Below are 15,198 nucleotides of genomic sequence, written 5' to 3' on the forward strand. Positions count from 1 at the left end.
CACTCATTACCATTGTTTCAGCAAGAAGATTCTGTCGGGGCAGCGTCAGACGGTTCGTGGTAAGACCCGTACTTATTCTCTCTGTAGGCTGCAGTTAGCTAGTGCCAGTAGGTGGTTTGTGGCTTGTGCTTGCCTGCCAGATGTAGCTCGTTGCCTTTGCGTACGTAAAAAAGTGGTATTGTATCGAGACCCGGGTGCTCGACTTATGGGAACTGGAATTTCATTTGTTGTCAAATATGATACATATATTGAATGCTTGTGAAGTATTAGGGTAGATTGGTACTCACCATATAGTGGAAACTTCGATTTGGGGACAGACACAACAAAAAGATTGCTAAACATGTAAGCTTTCGGCCAGAAAGGCGTTCATTGGAAGTAGACACACACACACACACACACACACACACACACACACACACACACACACACACACACACACACGGTCTTCAGTTGCCGAGGCCACAGAGTGGAAGCGGCATGTTGGGAGAAGCTAGAGGATGGTGGGAATAAGGAGTAGGCTGGGCTGCGGCCGGGGTGGGGGGAGGGGGGGGGGGGGTTCATCGAGAATGAGATTTTCACTCTGCAGCAGAGTGTGCACTGATATGAAACTTCCTGGCAGATTAAAACTGTGTGCAGCACCGAGACTCGAACTCGGGACCTTTGCCTGTTGCGGGTAAGTGCTCTACCACTGAGCTCCATCCTCGCAGCCCTACTTCTGCCAGTACCTCGTCTCCTACCTTCCAAACTTTACAGAAGCTCTCCTGCGAACGTTGCAGAACTAGCACTCCCGGAAGAAAGGATGTTGCAGAGACATGGCTTAGCCACAGCCTGGGGGTGTTTCCAGAATAAGATTTTTCACTCTGCAGCGGAGTGTGCGCTGATATGAAACTTCCTGGCAGATTAAAACTGTGTGCGAGACTGAGACTCGAACTCGGGAACTTTGCTTTTGCGGGCAATTTCTCTACCGTCTGAGTTACCCAAGCACGACTCACACCCTGTCCTCATAGCTTCACTTCTGCCAGTACCGCATTTCCTACCTTCCAAACTTCACAGAAGCTCTCCTGTGAAGCTGCAGAACTAGCACTCCAGGAAGGAAGGGTGTTGCGGAGGCATGACGTTGCCACAGCCTGGGGGATGTTTCCAGAATGAGATTTTCACTCTGCAGCGAAGTGGTAGAGCACTTGCCTGTGAAAGGCAAAGATCCCGAGTTCAAGTCTCAGTCTGGCACACAGTTTTAATATTCCAGGATGTTCCATATCGGTGCACACTCTGCTGCAAAGTGAAAATCTCATTCTGGAAACATCCCGGAGACTGTGGCTAAGCCATGTCTCAGCAATATCCTTTCTTCCAGGCGTGCTAGTTCTGCAGGGTTTGCAGAAGAGCTTCTGTGAAGTTTGGAAGGTAGGAGACGAGGTACTGGCAGAAGTGAAGCTGTGAGGATAGGGTGTGAGTCGTGCTTGGGTAGCTCAGACGGTAGAGCACTTGCCCACAAAAGGCAAAGGTCCCGAGTTCGAGTCTCGGTCGGGCACACAGTTTTAATCTGCCAGGAAGTTTTTGGTAAAGTGCTAAGTGCTGCTTGTGAGAGCATGCAGGGTTGAGGTGGAGAGAGGGTGGTTCAGCTAGGTTCAGTCTGGAGGTTGGACAGAGGGCCCAGAGGGGGGAGGGGGGGCAGTAGAAAAGGACAGAAGTGAAAAGACTGGGGGTAGACTTGCGGAATAGGAGGCTGTGGAGTGTGATATGTGAACAGGGAAAGGGGTAGGTGCACAACTCAGAAAAGCTACTGTCGATAGGAAGAAATTGCGCAGGTTGGAACCTCTGTACAACATATCCTATGTTCCCATAACCCTCCTGGCCTCAACCTCCGTTAGTCATCATCTGTCACCCACCTATCCCTTCCCTGTTCTCTCTCCAGCACTACACGGCCTTCTATTCCCAATACACTCACAGTCTGTTTACTTCTCAGCCCCTCTCCCTCTCCATCCCATCATTTAACATCGCGACTGCACCTCGCTTCCCTACCCTCTCATCACCTTGTCCCTTTACGCTCCCATAAGCAGCATGTTGCTGCACACATTCCTATCCTATTGCCCTGTCCACCCCAGTCTCCTCCTTACCCCCACCAACCCGACCACTTCTCCCATTGTGCACAGTTGCTCACAGTCTGGCGGCCTTGGCAGCCAGAGATAGTGGTTGTGTGTGTGAGTTGCGTTTGCATGAATGTGTATGTGTGTATATTGTCCATTTCAGGAGGCCTTGTGGCTGAAAGCCTACTTGTTTAGCAGTCTTTTTGTTGTGCCTGCCTGCAACCCAACATCTCCAGTAAATGGTGAGTGGCAATCTATCCTTTTCATAATATTGTCATTATTCCATCCTGGAATGTGTGTGGTCTTCGTTTCTTTCTCCCATTGCTAATAAATATATAAAAATTAGCAGAGAAACCTAGCATTTCTTAGGTGTTTCTTTATAGATGTGCTTCCATGCGGTACATTTACTACATAAACAGAGAAAAGTGATAAATGGTAAACATTTTTCCTTTCATCATTTTGTAAGGCATGTCAGCAAGAAAAAAGCTTTGTAAAGGTTTGAAATTATGTATGAAGTTTGCTGCAAGTTGCTAAATGCTCTCGTTTTGGGGTAGGAATTCATGTGTCGAGGTCTATGCTTCTTGTTCACCCAAATCTTGACCCGTTTTCTTAGGTAGATGGTCCTAATCCCCAAAAGATTGTCATCTGACAGTAAGAGATATTTGTACCAAATTTGGTTGAAATCAGTCCAGTAGTTTAGGAGATTTGTAAAAACACACAGATGTACAAAATCCATTTTTATGTGTGTGGATATAATTGATATAAAAGAAAATGAGTAAATATTAATACTATAAAGAGTTTATTAAAACTTTTACAAATATCCTCATCGAAAGATGAAGCAACCTTTTAAGCAGAACATAATTAAAATGTGCACATTTTACTTTTATATCAATTATATTTATATATTATTATTATTATTATTATTATCAGTGGGTGAAAGGAACATAGAGATAGCCCATGTTACCAAAACTGAAGAATAAGAAAAATATACAAGAAGCGACATCTTTGCCAACAAAATATGTGTCTCATATTTGAAAGCACGATTTGCCTCATTTATAATCATATGAGAATGTGTGAGAAAGAATATAAAATTAATAAAACATCTGAAAAGTTCTATGAAGGCTTAAAAGTAAACTGCAACTAAGTACTGAACAGTCCAACACAAAATACACGTTAATTGTAAACTCATCCAAGCTCAGATAATATAATTGTAGCCATATCACTTACATATTATTTTTATGCACCTTACATAGGGCCACTGATGATTAGCATGTGCTTCATTCTGGTCCTTGATGCTAGTCCAGTAAATTTAAAAAAAGAAAAAGAAAAAACCACCCTTGTCTTTACCTACACAAATAAAAATGTCTCTCATCAAATGGTGTGTGTGTGCCAGTCGATTGTACAGAATCAGTGCAGCAAGATGGTAGACACGGGGATGTGATAGAATGGCACGTAGGAAATATCACGTTTGACCACATTTTTAACAAAATTCCCCAATTTGCGGGCGTTGTGACACGGACTGACCAACTTGTTTACAAGAGACAGTGTAACACGGCATAAGAACGGTGGTTGTAAAAATATCCTAACTGACAATGACCAAAGACAAGTGGCACACCTTGCCAGTTATGATCAGCTTCAGGAACTGTTGCTGTCAGTGAATGCTGGTGCAGCTCAAAACATTGAACTGGATGTCTGGAATCTGGCACTTTTCAAAACACTGTCACTCACACCAGCAGTTAAAACTGCACGTCCTCAGTGGACCAAACAACACAGGAACTGGACAGTGTAGAGATACATAGTGTGATCTGATGGGTTGCCATTTTGTACCTTTTCGAATGAATCGAGGCATCGAGTGCACCGACAGTACGGTGATGTGTTTAACCTGCACTGTGTGGAACCTATTGTTCAGACTGGAAGGAATTCTGTGCCATTTTAGGGGTGGTTTTCATACTGTGACTTGAGACACAATCGTTCAGGTTATACACTACAGTAACTAAGATGTTTACTTTGACGTTCTCAGTAACCGAGCATATTCCCTTCCTCCGAATTTTTGCAATGAGTATGTTGTGGACATTCTGTCTATCCAAGTGGCGACGGCTGTGTTCACAGGGCCGCACCCATACATTCATCGTTTGACTAACACTCAAGCGCCCTTTCTTAATCCCACTGAAAACGTGTCTGTCTATTTGAAACACTAGCAGTCGACATCCGTGCAGTTTGTTAGTTCTACGGCATCCTATCGTGAGTGAGTGGCCTCCGATAGGAATGGCATATGTGAAGAAAACTCTCCCCCTCACCCGACTGAGGCCATAGTCATCAGAGGTGGCATAACACAGTATTAATGCAATGTCTCCTCGGGTTGGCATACTTATTCAGTGAGCTGTGTTATATGGCATGCCAAACTCACTACAAAAACTTACATCATCTCACAAACGTCTTACTAATGAACATACAAAGGACACTTAAAAAAAAGATCCTTCTGATACAAATCTTTTATTGTTTCTCAAATATTTGCCTTTGAAATTTATAGGCTTTTTCATGTGTTTGAACAAATTTGGGAAATATTTTTTCCACTCTAATGTCAGTATGTGAATTACATTGTTACCCAAGGACTCAACACCCGCCCCAGGTCACTTTTGTTGCGAGACACTAATAGTAATTGATGAGTTTTTAGTATTTGGGCAGCAAAATCACTGAAGACGGCTGAAGTGGAAAGGATCCAAAAACCGGTCTTGGAGGGGGGAGGGGGGGGGGGGGGGAAGCAGAGTACCAGAAATACATTTGATTGTATACATCTGAAAGAGCGACTGACATACTACTTTTCCACATAGTAACCAAACTCATTCAGGCACTTATCATTGTGGTGGACGAGCTTTGAAAGACCTTCATCATAAAATTGTGCTGCCTGAGACTTCAGTCAGTGAGTCACGCCCACCTGTAGCTCGTCATCATCAATGCGCTGCGTTGTAAGCCAGTTCTTCATCTTGGGAAACAAGTGGAAGTCACTTGGTGCAAGATCAGGGCTGTAGGGCAAATGAGGGAAAATTTCACATTTGAATGAATTAAGGAGTTCTTTAGTGTAGTTTGCCTTGTGAGGTCGGGCATTGTCGTGCAAAAACAAAATTTTGGACGTCAGCTTTCCTCGGAGTTTCTGTTGAACTGCTCTTCTAAGGCTGTGCTAAATTTGACAGTATTGGGCAGAATTTATGGTTGCTCCACGTTTAAGAAAATCAATAAGAAGCATACCATCCCTATCACAAAACACAGTCACCATCAACTTCCTTGCTGACATTGAAAACATTTTCTTGGTTTTTGGGGGGATCTTCTGTGCCCCCACTCCATGGACTGTAATTTTGTCTCGCAATTGACGTGTTTCACCCAATTCTTGTCACCGGTTATGATTCGATCCAGTAATGAATCACCATGTTTGTGGTAGGCCTCAACGGTGCCCCAATTCACTGTTCTTTATGGTGCTCTGTAAGCATTTTGGGCATCCATTGTGCAAAAAATTTGCTGTAGCTCAGCTTGTGAGTGGCAATTTCAAACAACAAAGTCCATGAAACTTGTGGAAAAGAAAGTGAAATCTGCGTTGTTGTGAAGCGACGGTTTTTACAAATCGTTTCATCAACTTTAGCGACAAGATCGTCAATCACAATGCTCGGGCGTCCACTCTTCTCTTCATCATGAGCATTGGATCGGCCATTTTTAAACCAAAAGCACCATTTCCGGACGGAACATTCACTCATTACGTTGTTTCCATACACTTCGCACAGTTCACGATAAATTTCTATAGGTTATAGGTTTTTTACCAACAAAAACCGTATCACAGACCGCACCTCACAACTGGTGGGATTTTCGATTGCAACACACATTTCAAATTTGAATATTGAAAAAACCAGACATGCAGTGATGTTCCCGCTGTGACGGATAGATGCTGTCTGAACTGCCAAGCACGCACATGCTAAAATATACGCAATCGCCGCGAGCCTTAAGGCGTCAAACGGAAATGTTCCCTACTTTCTGAATAGCCCTCATATATAAGCAGAGAAGAGACAAATGGGAAATTAGTATAGTGATCATAAAGGCAACAGAGAGGGAAATTCAGTGACGTAAGTGACTTTGACAATGGGCAGATTATGTAAGTGGTGTCTGATCTTTGAGACATGTCTGAAAGAACAGACACCACATAAGTAAATAATTAAGGCGAAGATGGCCAATGATCTCTTCAGTGTGGACGCACATTAGGTTCGAACTCGTACAGGAATTGCCAAAATGCTGCGAGGAAAGGGAATAACGGGTGAGGGGCACTGCAGTAATCTGTGCAGTATTGATTACCACTGTGTCTAGTTGGCTGCCTAGTAAGCAAGAGACCCGGGCTAAAATCCCGGTCTGGCACAAATTTCAACTTTCCCCATTGATTTAAATCGATGGCCACTCACAGCCAATGCATGTAATTCCTTTGTATCTTAAGGGGCAGATTGTTATGGCCCAGTGCGTGAAGATGAACATCTGGGAAATGGCTAAATTGTTCGCATGCTGCCATTGTGAGCATCCGTGGAAAATGGTCGAAGGATGGTAAAATCGTAAGTAGGCAAGAAGAATTCAGTGAATTTTTTTTTTTAAGTACTGTATCTGATAACGACCTTGAGCAGTTAAACATTGAACCGGCTCGTGGCAATAACATATTAGACCTTCTGGTGACAAACAGACCCAAACTATTTGAATCAGTTAATGCAGAACAGGGAATCAGCGATCATAAAGCGGTTAATGCATCGATGATTCCAGCCTTAAATAAAAATATTAAAAAAGGTAGGTTAGATTTTTCTGTTTAGCAAAAGTGACAAAAAGCAGATTTCAGAGTACTTGATGGCTCAACACAAAAGTTTTGTCTCAAGTACACACAGTGTTGAGGATCAGTGGACAAAGTTCAAAACCATTGTACAATATGCGTTAGATGAGTATGTGCCAAGCAAAATCGTAAGAGATGGAAATGAGCCACCGTGGTGCAACAACCGAGTTAGAAAACTGCTGCGGAAGCAAAGGGAACTTCACAGCAAACATAAACTTAGCCAAAGCCTTGCAGACAAACAAAAATTACGCGAAGCGAAATGTAGTGTGAGGAGGGCTATGCTAGAGGCGTTCAATGAATTCGAAAGTAAAGTTCTATGTACTGACTTGGCAGAAAATCCTAAGAAATTTTGGTCTTATGCCAAAGCAGTAGGGGGATCAAAACAAAATGTCCAGACACTCTGTGATCAAAACGGTACTGAAACAGAGGATGACAGACTAAAGGCCGAAATACTAAATGTCTTCTTCCAAAGCTGTTTCACAGAGTAAGACTGCACTGTGCTTCCTTCTCTAGATTGTCGGACAGTTGACAAAATGGTAGATATCGAAATAGACGACAGAGGGATAGAGAAACAATTAAAATCGCACAAAAGGGGAAAGGCCGCTGGACCTGATGGGATACCAGTTCGATTTTACACAGAGTACGCAAAGGAACTTCCCCCCTTCTTGCATCTGTGTGCCGTAGGTCTCTAGGACAGCGAAGCGTTCCAAAGGATTGGAAAAGGGCACAGCTCATCCCTGTTTTCAAGAAGGGACGTCGAACAGATGTGCAGGACTATAGATCTATATCTCTAACGTCGATCAGTTGTAGAATTTTGGAACACGTATTATGTTCGAGTGTCGTAGGACCATTGCTATTCACAATATACATAAATGACCTGTTGGATGACATTGGTTGGAAGTACACTGAGGCTTTTTGCAGATGATGCTGTTGTGTATCGAGAGGTTGTAACAATGGAAAATTGTACTGAAATGCAGGAGGATCTGCAGCAAATTGACGCATGGTGCAGGGAATGGCAATTGAATCTCAATGTAGACAAGTGTAATGTGCTGCTAATACATAGAAAGATAGATCCCTTATCATTTAGCTACAAAATAGCAGGTCAGCAACTGGAAGCAATTAATTCCATAAATTATCTGGGAGTACGCATTAGGAGTGATTTAAAATGGAATGATCATATAAAGTTGATCGTCGATAAACCAGATGCCAGACTGAGATTCATTGGAAGAATCCTAAGCAAATGCAATCCGAAAACAAAGGAAGTAGGTTACAGTACGCTTGTTCGCCCACTGCTTGAATACTGCTCAACAGTGTGGGATCTGTACCAGATAGGGTGATAGAAGAGATAGAGAAGATCCAACGGAGAGCAGTGTGCTTTGTTACAGGATCATTTAGTAATCGCGAAAGCGTTACGGAGACGATAGATAAACTCCAGTGGAAGACTCTGCAGGAGAGATGCTCAGTCGCTCGGTACGGGCTTTTGTTAAAGTTTCGAGAACATACCTTCACCGAAGAGTCAAGCAGTATATTGTTCCCTCCTACATATATCTCACGAAGATACCATGGGGATAAAATCAGAGAGATTAGAGCCCACACAGAAGCATACCAGTCCTTCTTCCCACTAACAATACGAGACTGGAATAGAAGGGAGAACCGATAGAGGTACTCAGGGTACCCTCCGTCACACACCATCAGGTGGCTTGCAGAGTATGGATGTAGATGTAAATGTAGATGTATTGGAAATCCACATCTCATTGCAGAACATGGAGTTCAGAGGGTTGCCTGCTCTGTAAAGTGGGATAGGTAGTAATCTGTGACAGATCTGACAGTGGCTGGCCGGAGTGGCCGAGTGGTTCTAGGCGCTACATCTGGAACCGCGCAACCCCTACGGCCGCAGGTTCGAATCCTGCCTCGGGCATGGATGTGTGTGATGTTCTTAGGTTAGTTAGGTTGAAGTAGTTCTAAGTTCTAGGGGACTGATGACCTCAGAAGTTAAGTTCCATAGTGCTCAGAGCCATTTGATTTGAAGATCTGACAGTGCCGGTGCAGGCACAGGTGTTTTCAAGCACACTGTTTAGCACACATCGTCGAATGTGGGCTTCCGCAGCAGACGACCCTTACATATTCATGTGGTGACCTGACAACACTGTCACTTACGATTGCAGTGGCCACAGGATCATCGAGATTGGACCGTGGTCAGTGGAAATGTACAAGCAAGTCAGTTTATTTATATGTTTTAAACAATGGAAAATCCATGATGGAATGTAACAATATTAGGAAAAGGATAGTTACTGCTCCGCATATTGCGGAGGTGCTGAGTTGCAGAAACGCATGACAAAAACACTGTCTGAATGTTAGCATTCGGCCAAGAAGGCCTTTGTTGAAAACACACAAGAAACACATGGCAATCGTCTGGCTTTTTCATTCAATCAGAAAAATATGTTCTGTCAAACTTTGCAAAATACTCATTGACTGCCACTATCACTTCCTCATTTGATGAAAATATCTTTCCAGCAAGCCGAAGTTTCAAGTTAGGGAACAGGAAGAAGTCACTTGGGGCTAAGTCTGGTAAACAGAGTGGATGAGGAATGATTCAAAGCCAAATTAATGCACTTTTGCCATTGTTACTGCAGATATGTCAGATGGTGCATTATCCTGGTGAAACAGCACCTTTTTTGCATGCCAACCTTGGTCCTTTTTCAGCCGATGCAAGTTTAAAATATGATTCTGTCTTTTTCCAATTAATCTGTGAGGTTTATTCCTTGCAGATCACAAAAAAAAAGAAAAAAAAAAAACAGTGGCCATCACCATGCCAGCTGACAAAATGGTCTTTGCCACCTTCATTGCGCTTTCACCATTGTTTGACAGCCGCTTTGACTCTGGTGTGCAATGATTTATGCAGGTTTCATCAGCAGTCGACAATTGGTGCAAAAATTCTCATGGATTGCATTTAAACCTCACCAAACATTGTGTTGATATGTTGTGCCAAAGGCACTTTCAGTCGACTGTGAGAAATTGCAGTATCCTGCTTGCACACAACTTCTTCACAGCCAATTCTCCGTGCAGGATATTATGCACTCACTCAGTTGAGGTGCCTGCAGTCTTGAGAATTTTTATTCGGCTGTCTTGCGTCGTCATATTGTGGACTTTGTCAATGGTTTCCTTTGTGTTGACCTCACTGGACAGCAGGAGAGCACTTCGTCTTCAGTGCATGTGTGACCACTTTTAAACTCAAATGGTTTTTCGGTTATGGTGCAGAGCCCATGTAAATTTCATCCAATTCTGTTTTGATTTTTGTGTGCAGTCCAACCCTTCAAATTAAAATGTTTAATAACAGCACAAAACTCAGTTTTCTTCATTTTCAATTGCTGTTGACACACTGATCAGTTCAGACATCTGTCTGCGATGAATGGCATGCCGTAAATTGCCAATATTCTTCATATGATCCTTGGAATAATCAACCGTACCAACCATGAAGGCACAACAAAAACATTCCATTCTTTCACGGAAATTTAGCATCTATATCAGAATACCCCCGTATTTTGACTGGACTCACACAGTAGTGAGACAAGATACGAAGGACACCATTCAACCGCAGATGTAAGTAGTGGTTACATGTAATACAGCATTTCCTCCTGGATAAGTTGTAAGTACCTGGACTGTTTCTGTGTGGGCTTGGGGATGTATCTGCCTAATGAAATAACAAGAGAGGTCTGATTCTGTGCTATTCACAAAATTAAATTATCATATAAATTTTTCAGTATTGATCTACACTCTTTGTTTTACCTGTGGCTTCCGTCTCCAGTGTAGAAGCGTATAATAATGAAATGAAATTGCAGTTGCATGGGTAATGGTTTGTGCCAGGTATTAGATAATTGTTTTCAGCTGCTTGCACATACGTGCACTGTGTTAAGTATGTACTAGCGTTACACGATTCACTTTTTGTCCACAAGCGAAAGAAATCATGTATCAGCCAACTGTTGTTTAGGTATCAGCCAGACATTAACCAGTGTGATTTCCTTTCTTGTAACTTTGTTCATTACAATAGTGTATACAGCAGCATGTCGTTTTTAAATAGCACCCTATATTTTTTATTCGGTATGCCACTTCCTCTCCTCAATACCTGTTGAAAAACATATTGCAATGAATCATTTGTCGAAACATGATTTTGTTAAAATGTTAGACAAAATTTACCATCTGAGGTAATGTAAACTGTCCACTTGGTGAAGTCCACAAAAAAACAAATGGAAAGACAATATGAATGTACACTGGTCATTCAATCAACCATCTTCAGTTGAAGGCTTGTGTGAGTACAACGTACAACAACCAAGAAAAGGTGGAAATGCTATTTATGGAGAATGTAACTTATCAGAACAGCAATTGCAATAATGTTTTCTTATGTACAGTATGGGTACATGTATTACAGCACTTTGAACGATTAGCAATAATTGTCTTGCTAACTTAATTCGCTAACTTACATTCTCAACAGTTATCGAAAGGATAGATTACTGCTCACTATGAAGATGACACGTTGAGCTGCAGACAGCAAGGCGTATACACTGTGGGACAACTGGAAGATTCAGGAAAAACACGGGATTTTTTTGCCCCCCCCCCCCCCCCCCCCCTCCACCATTTGGGAAAAATCCAGGAATTCTTTAGAATTCCAGCAATTTTTCATTGTTTTAGTTTTCAGTTATATTTCTGTAATTTTGACTGGCAAGAACTGATAGTCTGGCAAAGCGTGTTATTTTAGGCTGCTACTGCAGAATTATACTGGAACAATAAAACAAAAATGAGAAAATAACCACAAAATAATACTTCGGCTGCTAAGAATTGTGCCATTTACAACAGCAAATCACAATGCACATACAGGTACCTGCCAACAGCAAAATGTGTCAGAGACTCTGGGATGAAGACTATGCAACACTTCCTAAAAACAAACCGCTTTTGATGAGTGAGGTGTCACAGCTGTTTACATTTCTAACATATGGCGGGAAAATATTCCAAATCGTGGTTTGAGAAGCCTTACTGTAAAAGTAAATTTTCTTTTACGAAAAATGAATTACATTACGTGTGAGAATGTGTGATGAATTTCTTAAATCACAGAGCGTAATGATAATATGAAAAGGAAAATTGCTACTCACCATATAGCGGAGATGCCGAGTTGCAGATAGGCACAATAAAAATCGTGGAGCGACTGAATCCCATTCGAACATTTACACTTTGAGGACCAGCTATATAAGCCATTATTTAAAAATTTACTGGCACATTTGTGTTTGATGTATCTTACAGGGTTGTTGTTGTTGTGGTCTTCAGTCCTGAGACTGGTTTGATGCAGCTCTCCATGCTACCCTATCCTGTGCAAGCTTCTTCATCTCCCAGTACTTACTGCAACCCACATCCTTCTGAATCTGCGAAGTATTTTCATTTCTTGGCCTCCCTCTACGATTTTTACCCTCCACGCTGACCTCCAATACCAAATTAGTGATTCCTTGATGCCTCAGAACATGTCCTACCAACCGATCCCTTCTTCTAGTCAAGTTGTGCCACAAGCTCCTCTTCTCCCCAATTCTATTCACTACCTCCTCATTAGTTATGTGATCTACCCATCTAATCTTCAGCATTCTTCTGTAGCACCATATTTCGAAAGCTTCTATTCTCTTCCTGACCAAACTATTTAACGTCCATGTTTGACTTCCATACATGGCTACACTCCATACAAATACTTTCAGAAATGACTTCCTGACATTTAAATCTATACTCGATGTTAACAAATTTCTCTTCTTCAGAAAGGCTTTCCTTGCCATTCCCAATCTACATTTTATATCCTCTCTACTTCGGCCATCATCAGTTATTTTGTTCCCCAAATAGCAAAACTCCTTTACTACTTTAAGTGTCTCATTTCCTAATCCAATTCCCTCAGCATCACCCAACTTAATCCGACTACGTTATTCTTGTTTTGCCTTTGTTGATGTTCATCCTACATCCTCCTTTCAAGACACTGTCCATTCCGTTCAGCTGCTCTTCCAAGTCCTTTGCTGTCTCTGACAGAATTAAATGTCATCGGCGAACCTCAAAGTTTTTATTTCTTCTCCATGGATTTTAATACCTACTCCAAATTTTTCTTTTGTTTCCTTTACTGCTTGCTCAACATACAGATTGAATAACATCGGGGAGAGGCTACAACCCTGTTTCACTCCCTTCCCAACCACTGCTTCTCTTTCATGTCCCTCAACTCTTATAACTGCCATCTGGTTTCTGTACAAATTGTAAATAGCCTTTCGCTCCCTGTACTTTACCCCTGCCACCTTTAGAATTTGAAAGAGAGTATTCCAGTCAACATTGTCAAAAGCGTTCTCTAAGTCTACAAATGCTAGAAACATAGGTTTGCCTTTCCTTAATCTTTCTTCTAAGATAAGTAGTAAGGTCAGTATTGCCCCACGTGTTCCAGTATTTCTACGGAATCCAAACTGATCTTCCCCAAGGTCGGCTTCTACTAGTTTTTCCATTAGTCTGTAAACAATTCGTGTTAGTATTTTGCAGCTGTGGCTTATTAAACTGATTGGTCGGTAATTTTCACATCTGTCAACACCTGCTTTCTTTGGGATTGGAATTATTATATTCTTCTTGAAGTCTGAGGGTATTTCGCCTGTCTCATACATCTTGCTCACCAGATGGTAGAGTTTTGTCAGGACTGGCTCTCCCAAGGCCGTCAGTAGTTCCAATGGAATGTTGTCTACTCCGGGGGCCTTGTTTCGACTTAGGTCTTTCAGTGCTCTGTCAAACTCTTCACGTAGTATCATATCTCCCATTTCATCTTCATCTACATTGCCTTCCATTTCTATAATATTGTCCTCAAGTACATCGCCCTTGTATAGACCCTCTATATACTCCTTCCACCTTTCTGCTTTCCCATCTTTGCTTAGAACTGGGTTTCCATCTGAGCTCTTGATATTCATACAAGTGGTTCTCTTTTCTCCAAAGGTCTCTTTAATTTTCCTGTAGGCAGTATCTATCTTACCCCTAGTGAGATAAACCTCTACATCCTTACATTTGTCCTCTAGCCATCCCTGCTTAGCCATTTTGCACTTCCTGTCGATCTCATTTTTGAGACGTTTGTATTCCTTTTTGCCTGCTTCATTTACTGCATTTTTATATTTTCTCCTTTCATCAATTAAATTCAATATTTCTTCTGTTACCCAAGGATTTCTACTAGCCCTCGTCTTTTTACCTACTTGATCCTCTGCTGCCTTCACTACTTCATCCCTCAAAGCTACCCATTTTTTCTTCTACTGTATTTCTTTCCTCCATTCCTGTCAATTGTTCCCTTATGCTCTCCCTGAAACTCTGTACAACCTCTGGTTCTTTCAGTTTATCCAGGTCCCATCTTAAATTCCCACCTTTTTGCAGTTTCTTCAGTTTTAATCTACAGGTCATAACCAATAGATTGTGGTCAGAGTCCACACCTGCCCCTGGAAATGTCTTACAATTTAAAACCTGATTCCTAAATCTCTGTCTTACCATTATATAATCTATCTGATACCTTTTAGTATCTTCAGTGTTCTTCCATGTATACAGCCTTCTTTTATGATTCTTGAACCAAGTGTTAGCTATGATTAAGTTGTGCTCTGTGCAAAATTCTACCAGGCGGCTTCCTCTTTCATTTCTTAGCCCCAATCCATATTCATCTACTATGTATTCTTCTCTCCCTTTTCCTACTACCGATTTCCAGTCACCCATGACTATTAAATTTTCATCACCCTTCACTATCTGAATAATTTCTTTTATTTCATCATACATTTCTTCAATTTCTTCGTCATCTGCAGAGCTAGTTGGCATATAAACTTGCACTACTGTAGTAGGTGTGGGCTTCGTATCTGTCTTGGTCACAATAATGCATTCACTATGCTGTTTGTAGTAGCTTACCCGCATTCCTATTTTCCTATTCATTATTAAACCTACTCCTGCATTACCCCTATTTGACTTTGTGTTTATAACCCTGTAGTCACCTGACCAGAAGTCTATTTCCTCCTGCCACCGAACTTCACTAATTCCCACTATATCTAACTTTAACCTATCCATTTCCCTTTTTAAATTTTCTAACCTACCTGCCCGATTAAGTGATCTGACATTCCACGCCCCGATCTGTAGAGCGCCAGTTTTCTTTCTCCTGATAACGACATCCTCTTGAGTAGTCCCCGCCCACAGATCCGAATGGGGGACTATTTTACCTCCGGAATATATTACCCAAGAGGACGCCATCAT

The 15,198-nt window shown here is 41.9% G+C and overlaps 1 protein-coding gene across 1 annotated transcript in view; it reads left to right on the plus strand.

Annotated features, from left to right (window-relative positions):
• Positions 1-15,198, plus strand: part of LOC126295160 (zinc finger protein 664-like) — a 175,940-nt gene that overhangs the window by 133,322 nt on the left and 27,420 nt on the right. The window contains exon 7 of the mRNA XM_049987456.1: positions 22-59. Within this exon, the coding sequence (XP_049843413.1) occupies positions 22-59 (38 nt within the window). The remainder of the gene's footprint in view (positions 1-21; positions 60-15,198) is intronic.

The sequence above is a fragment of the Schistocerca gregaria genome, chromosome 11 (assembly GCF_023897955.1).
Source record: "Schistocerca gregaria isolate iqSchGreg1 chromosome 11, iqSchGreg1.2, whole genome shotgun sequence".
NCBI lineage: Eukaryota > Metazoa > Arthropoda > Insecta > Orthoptera > Acrididae > Schistocerca > Schistocerca gregaria.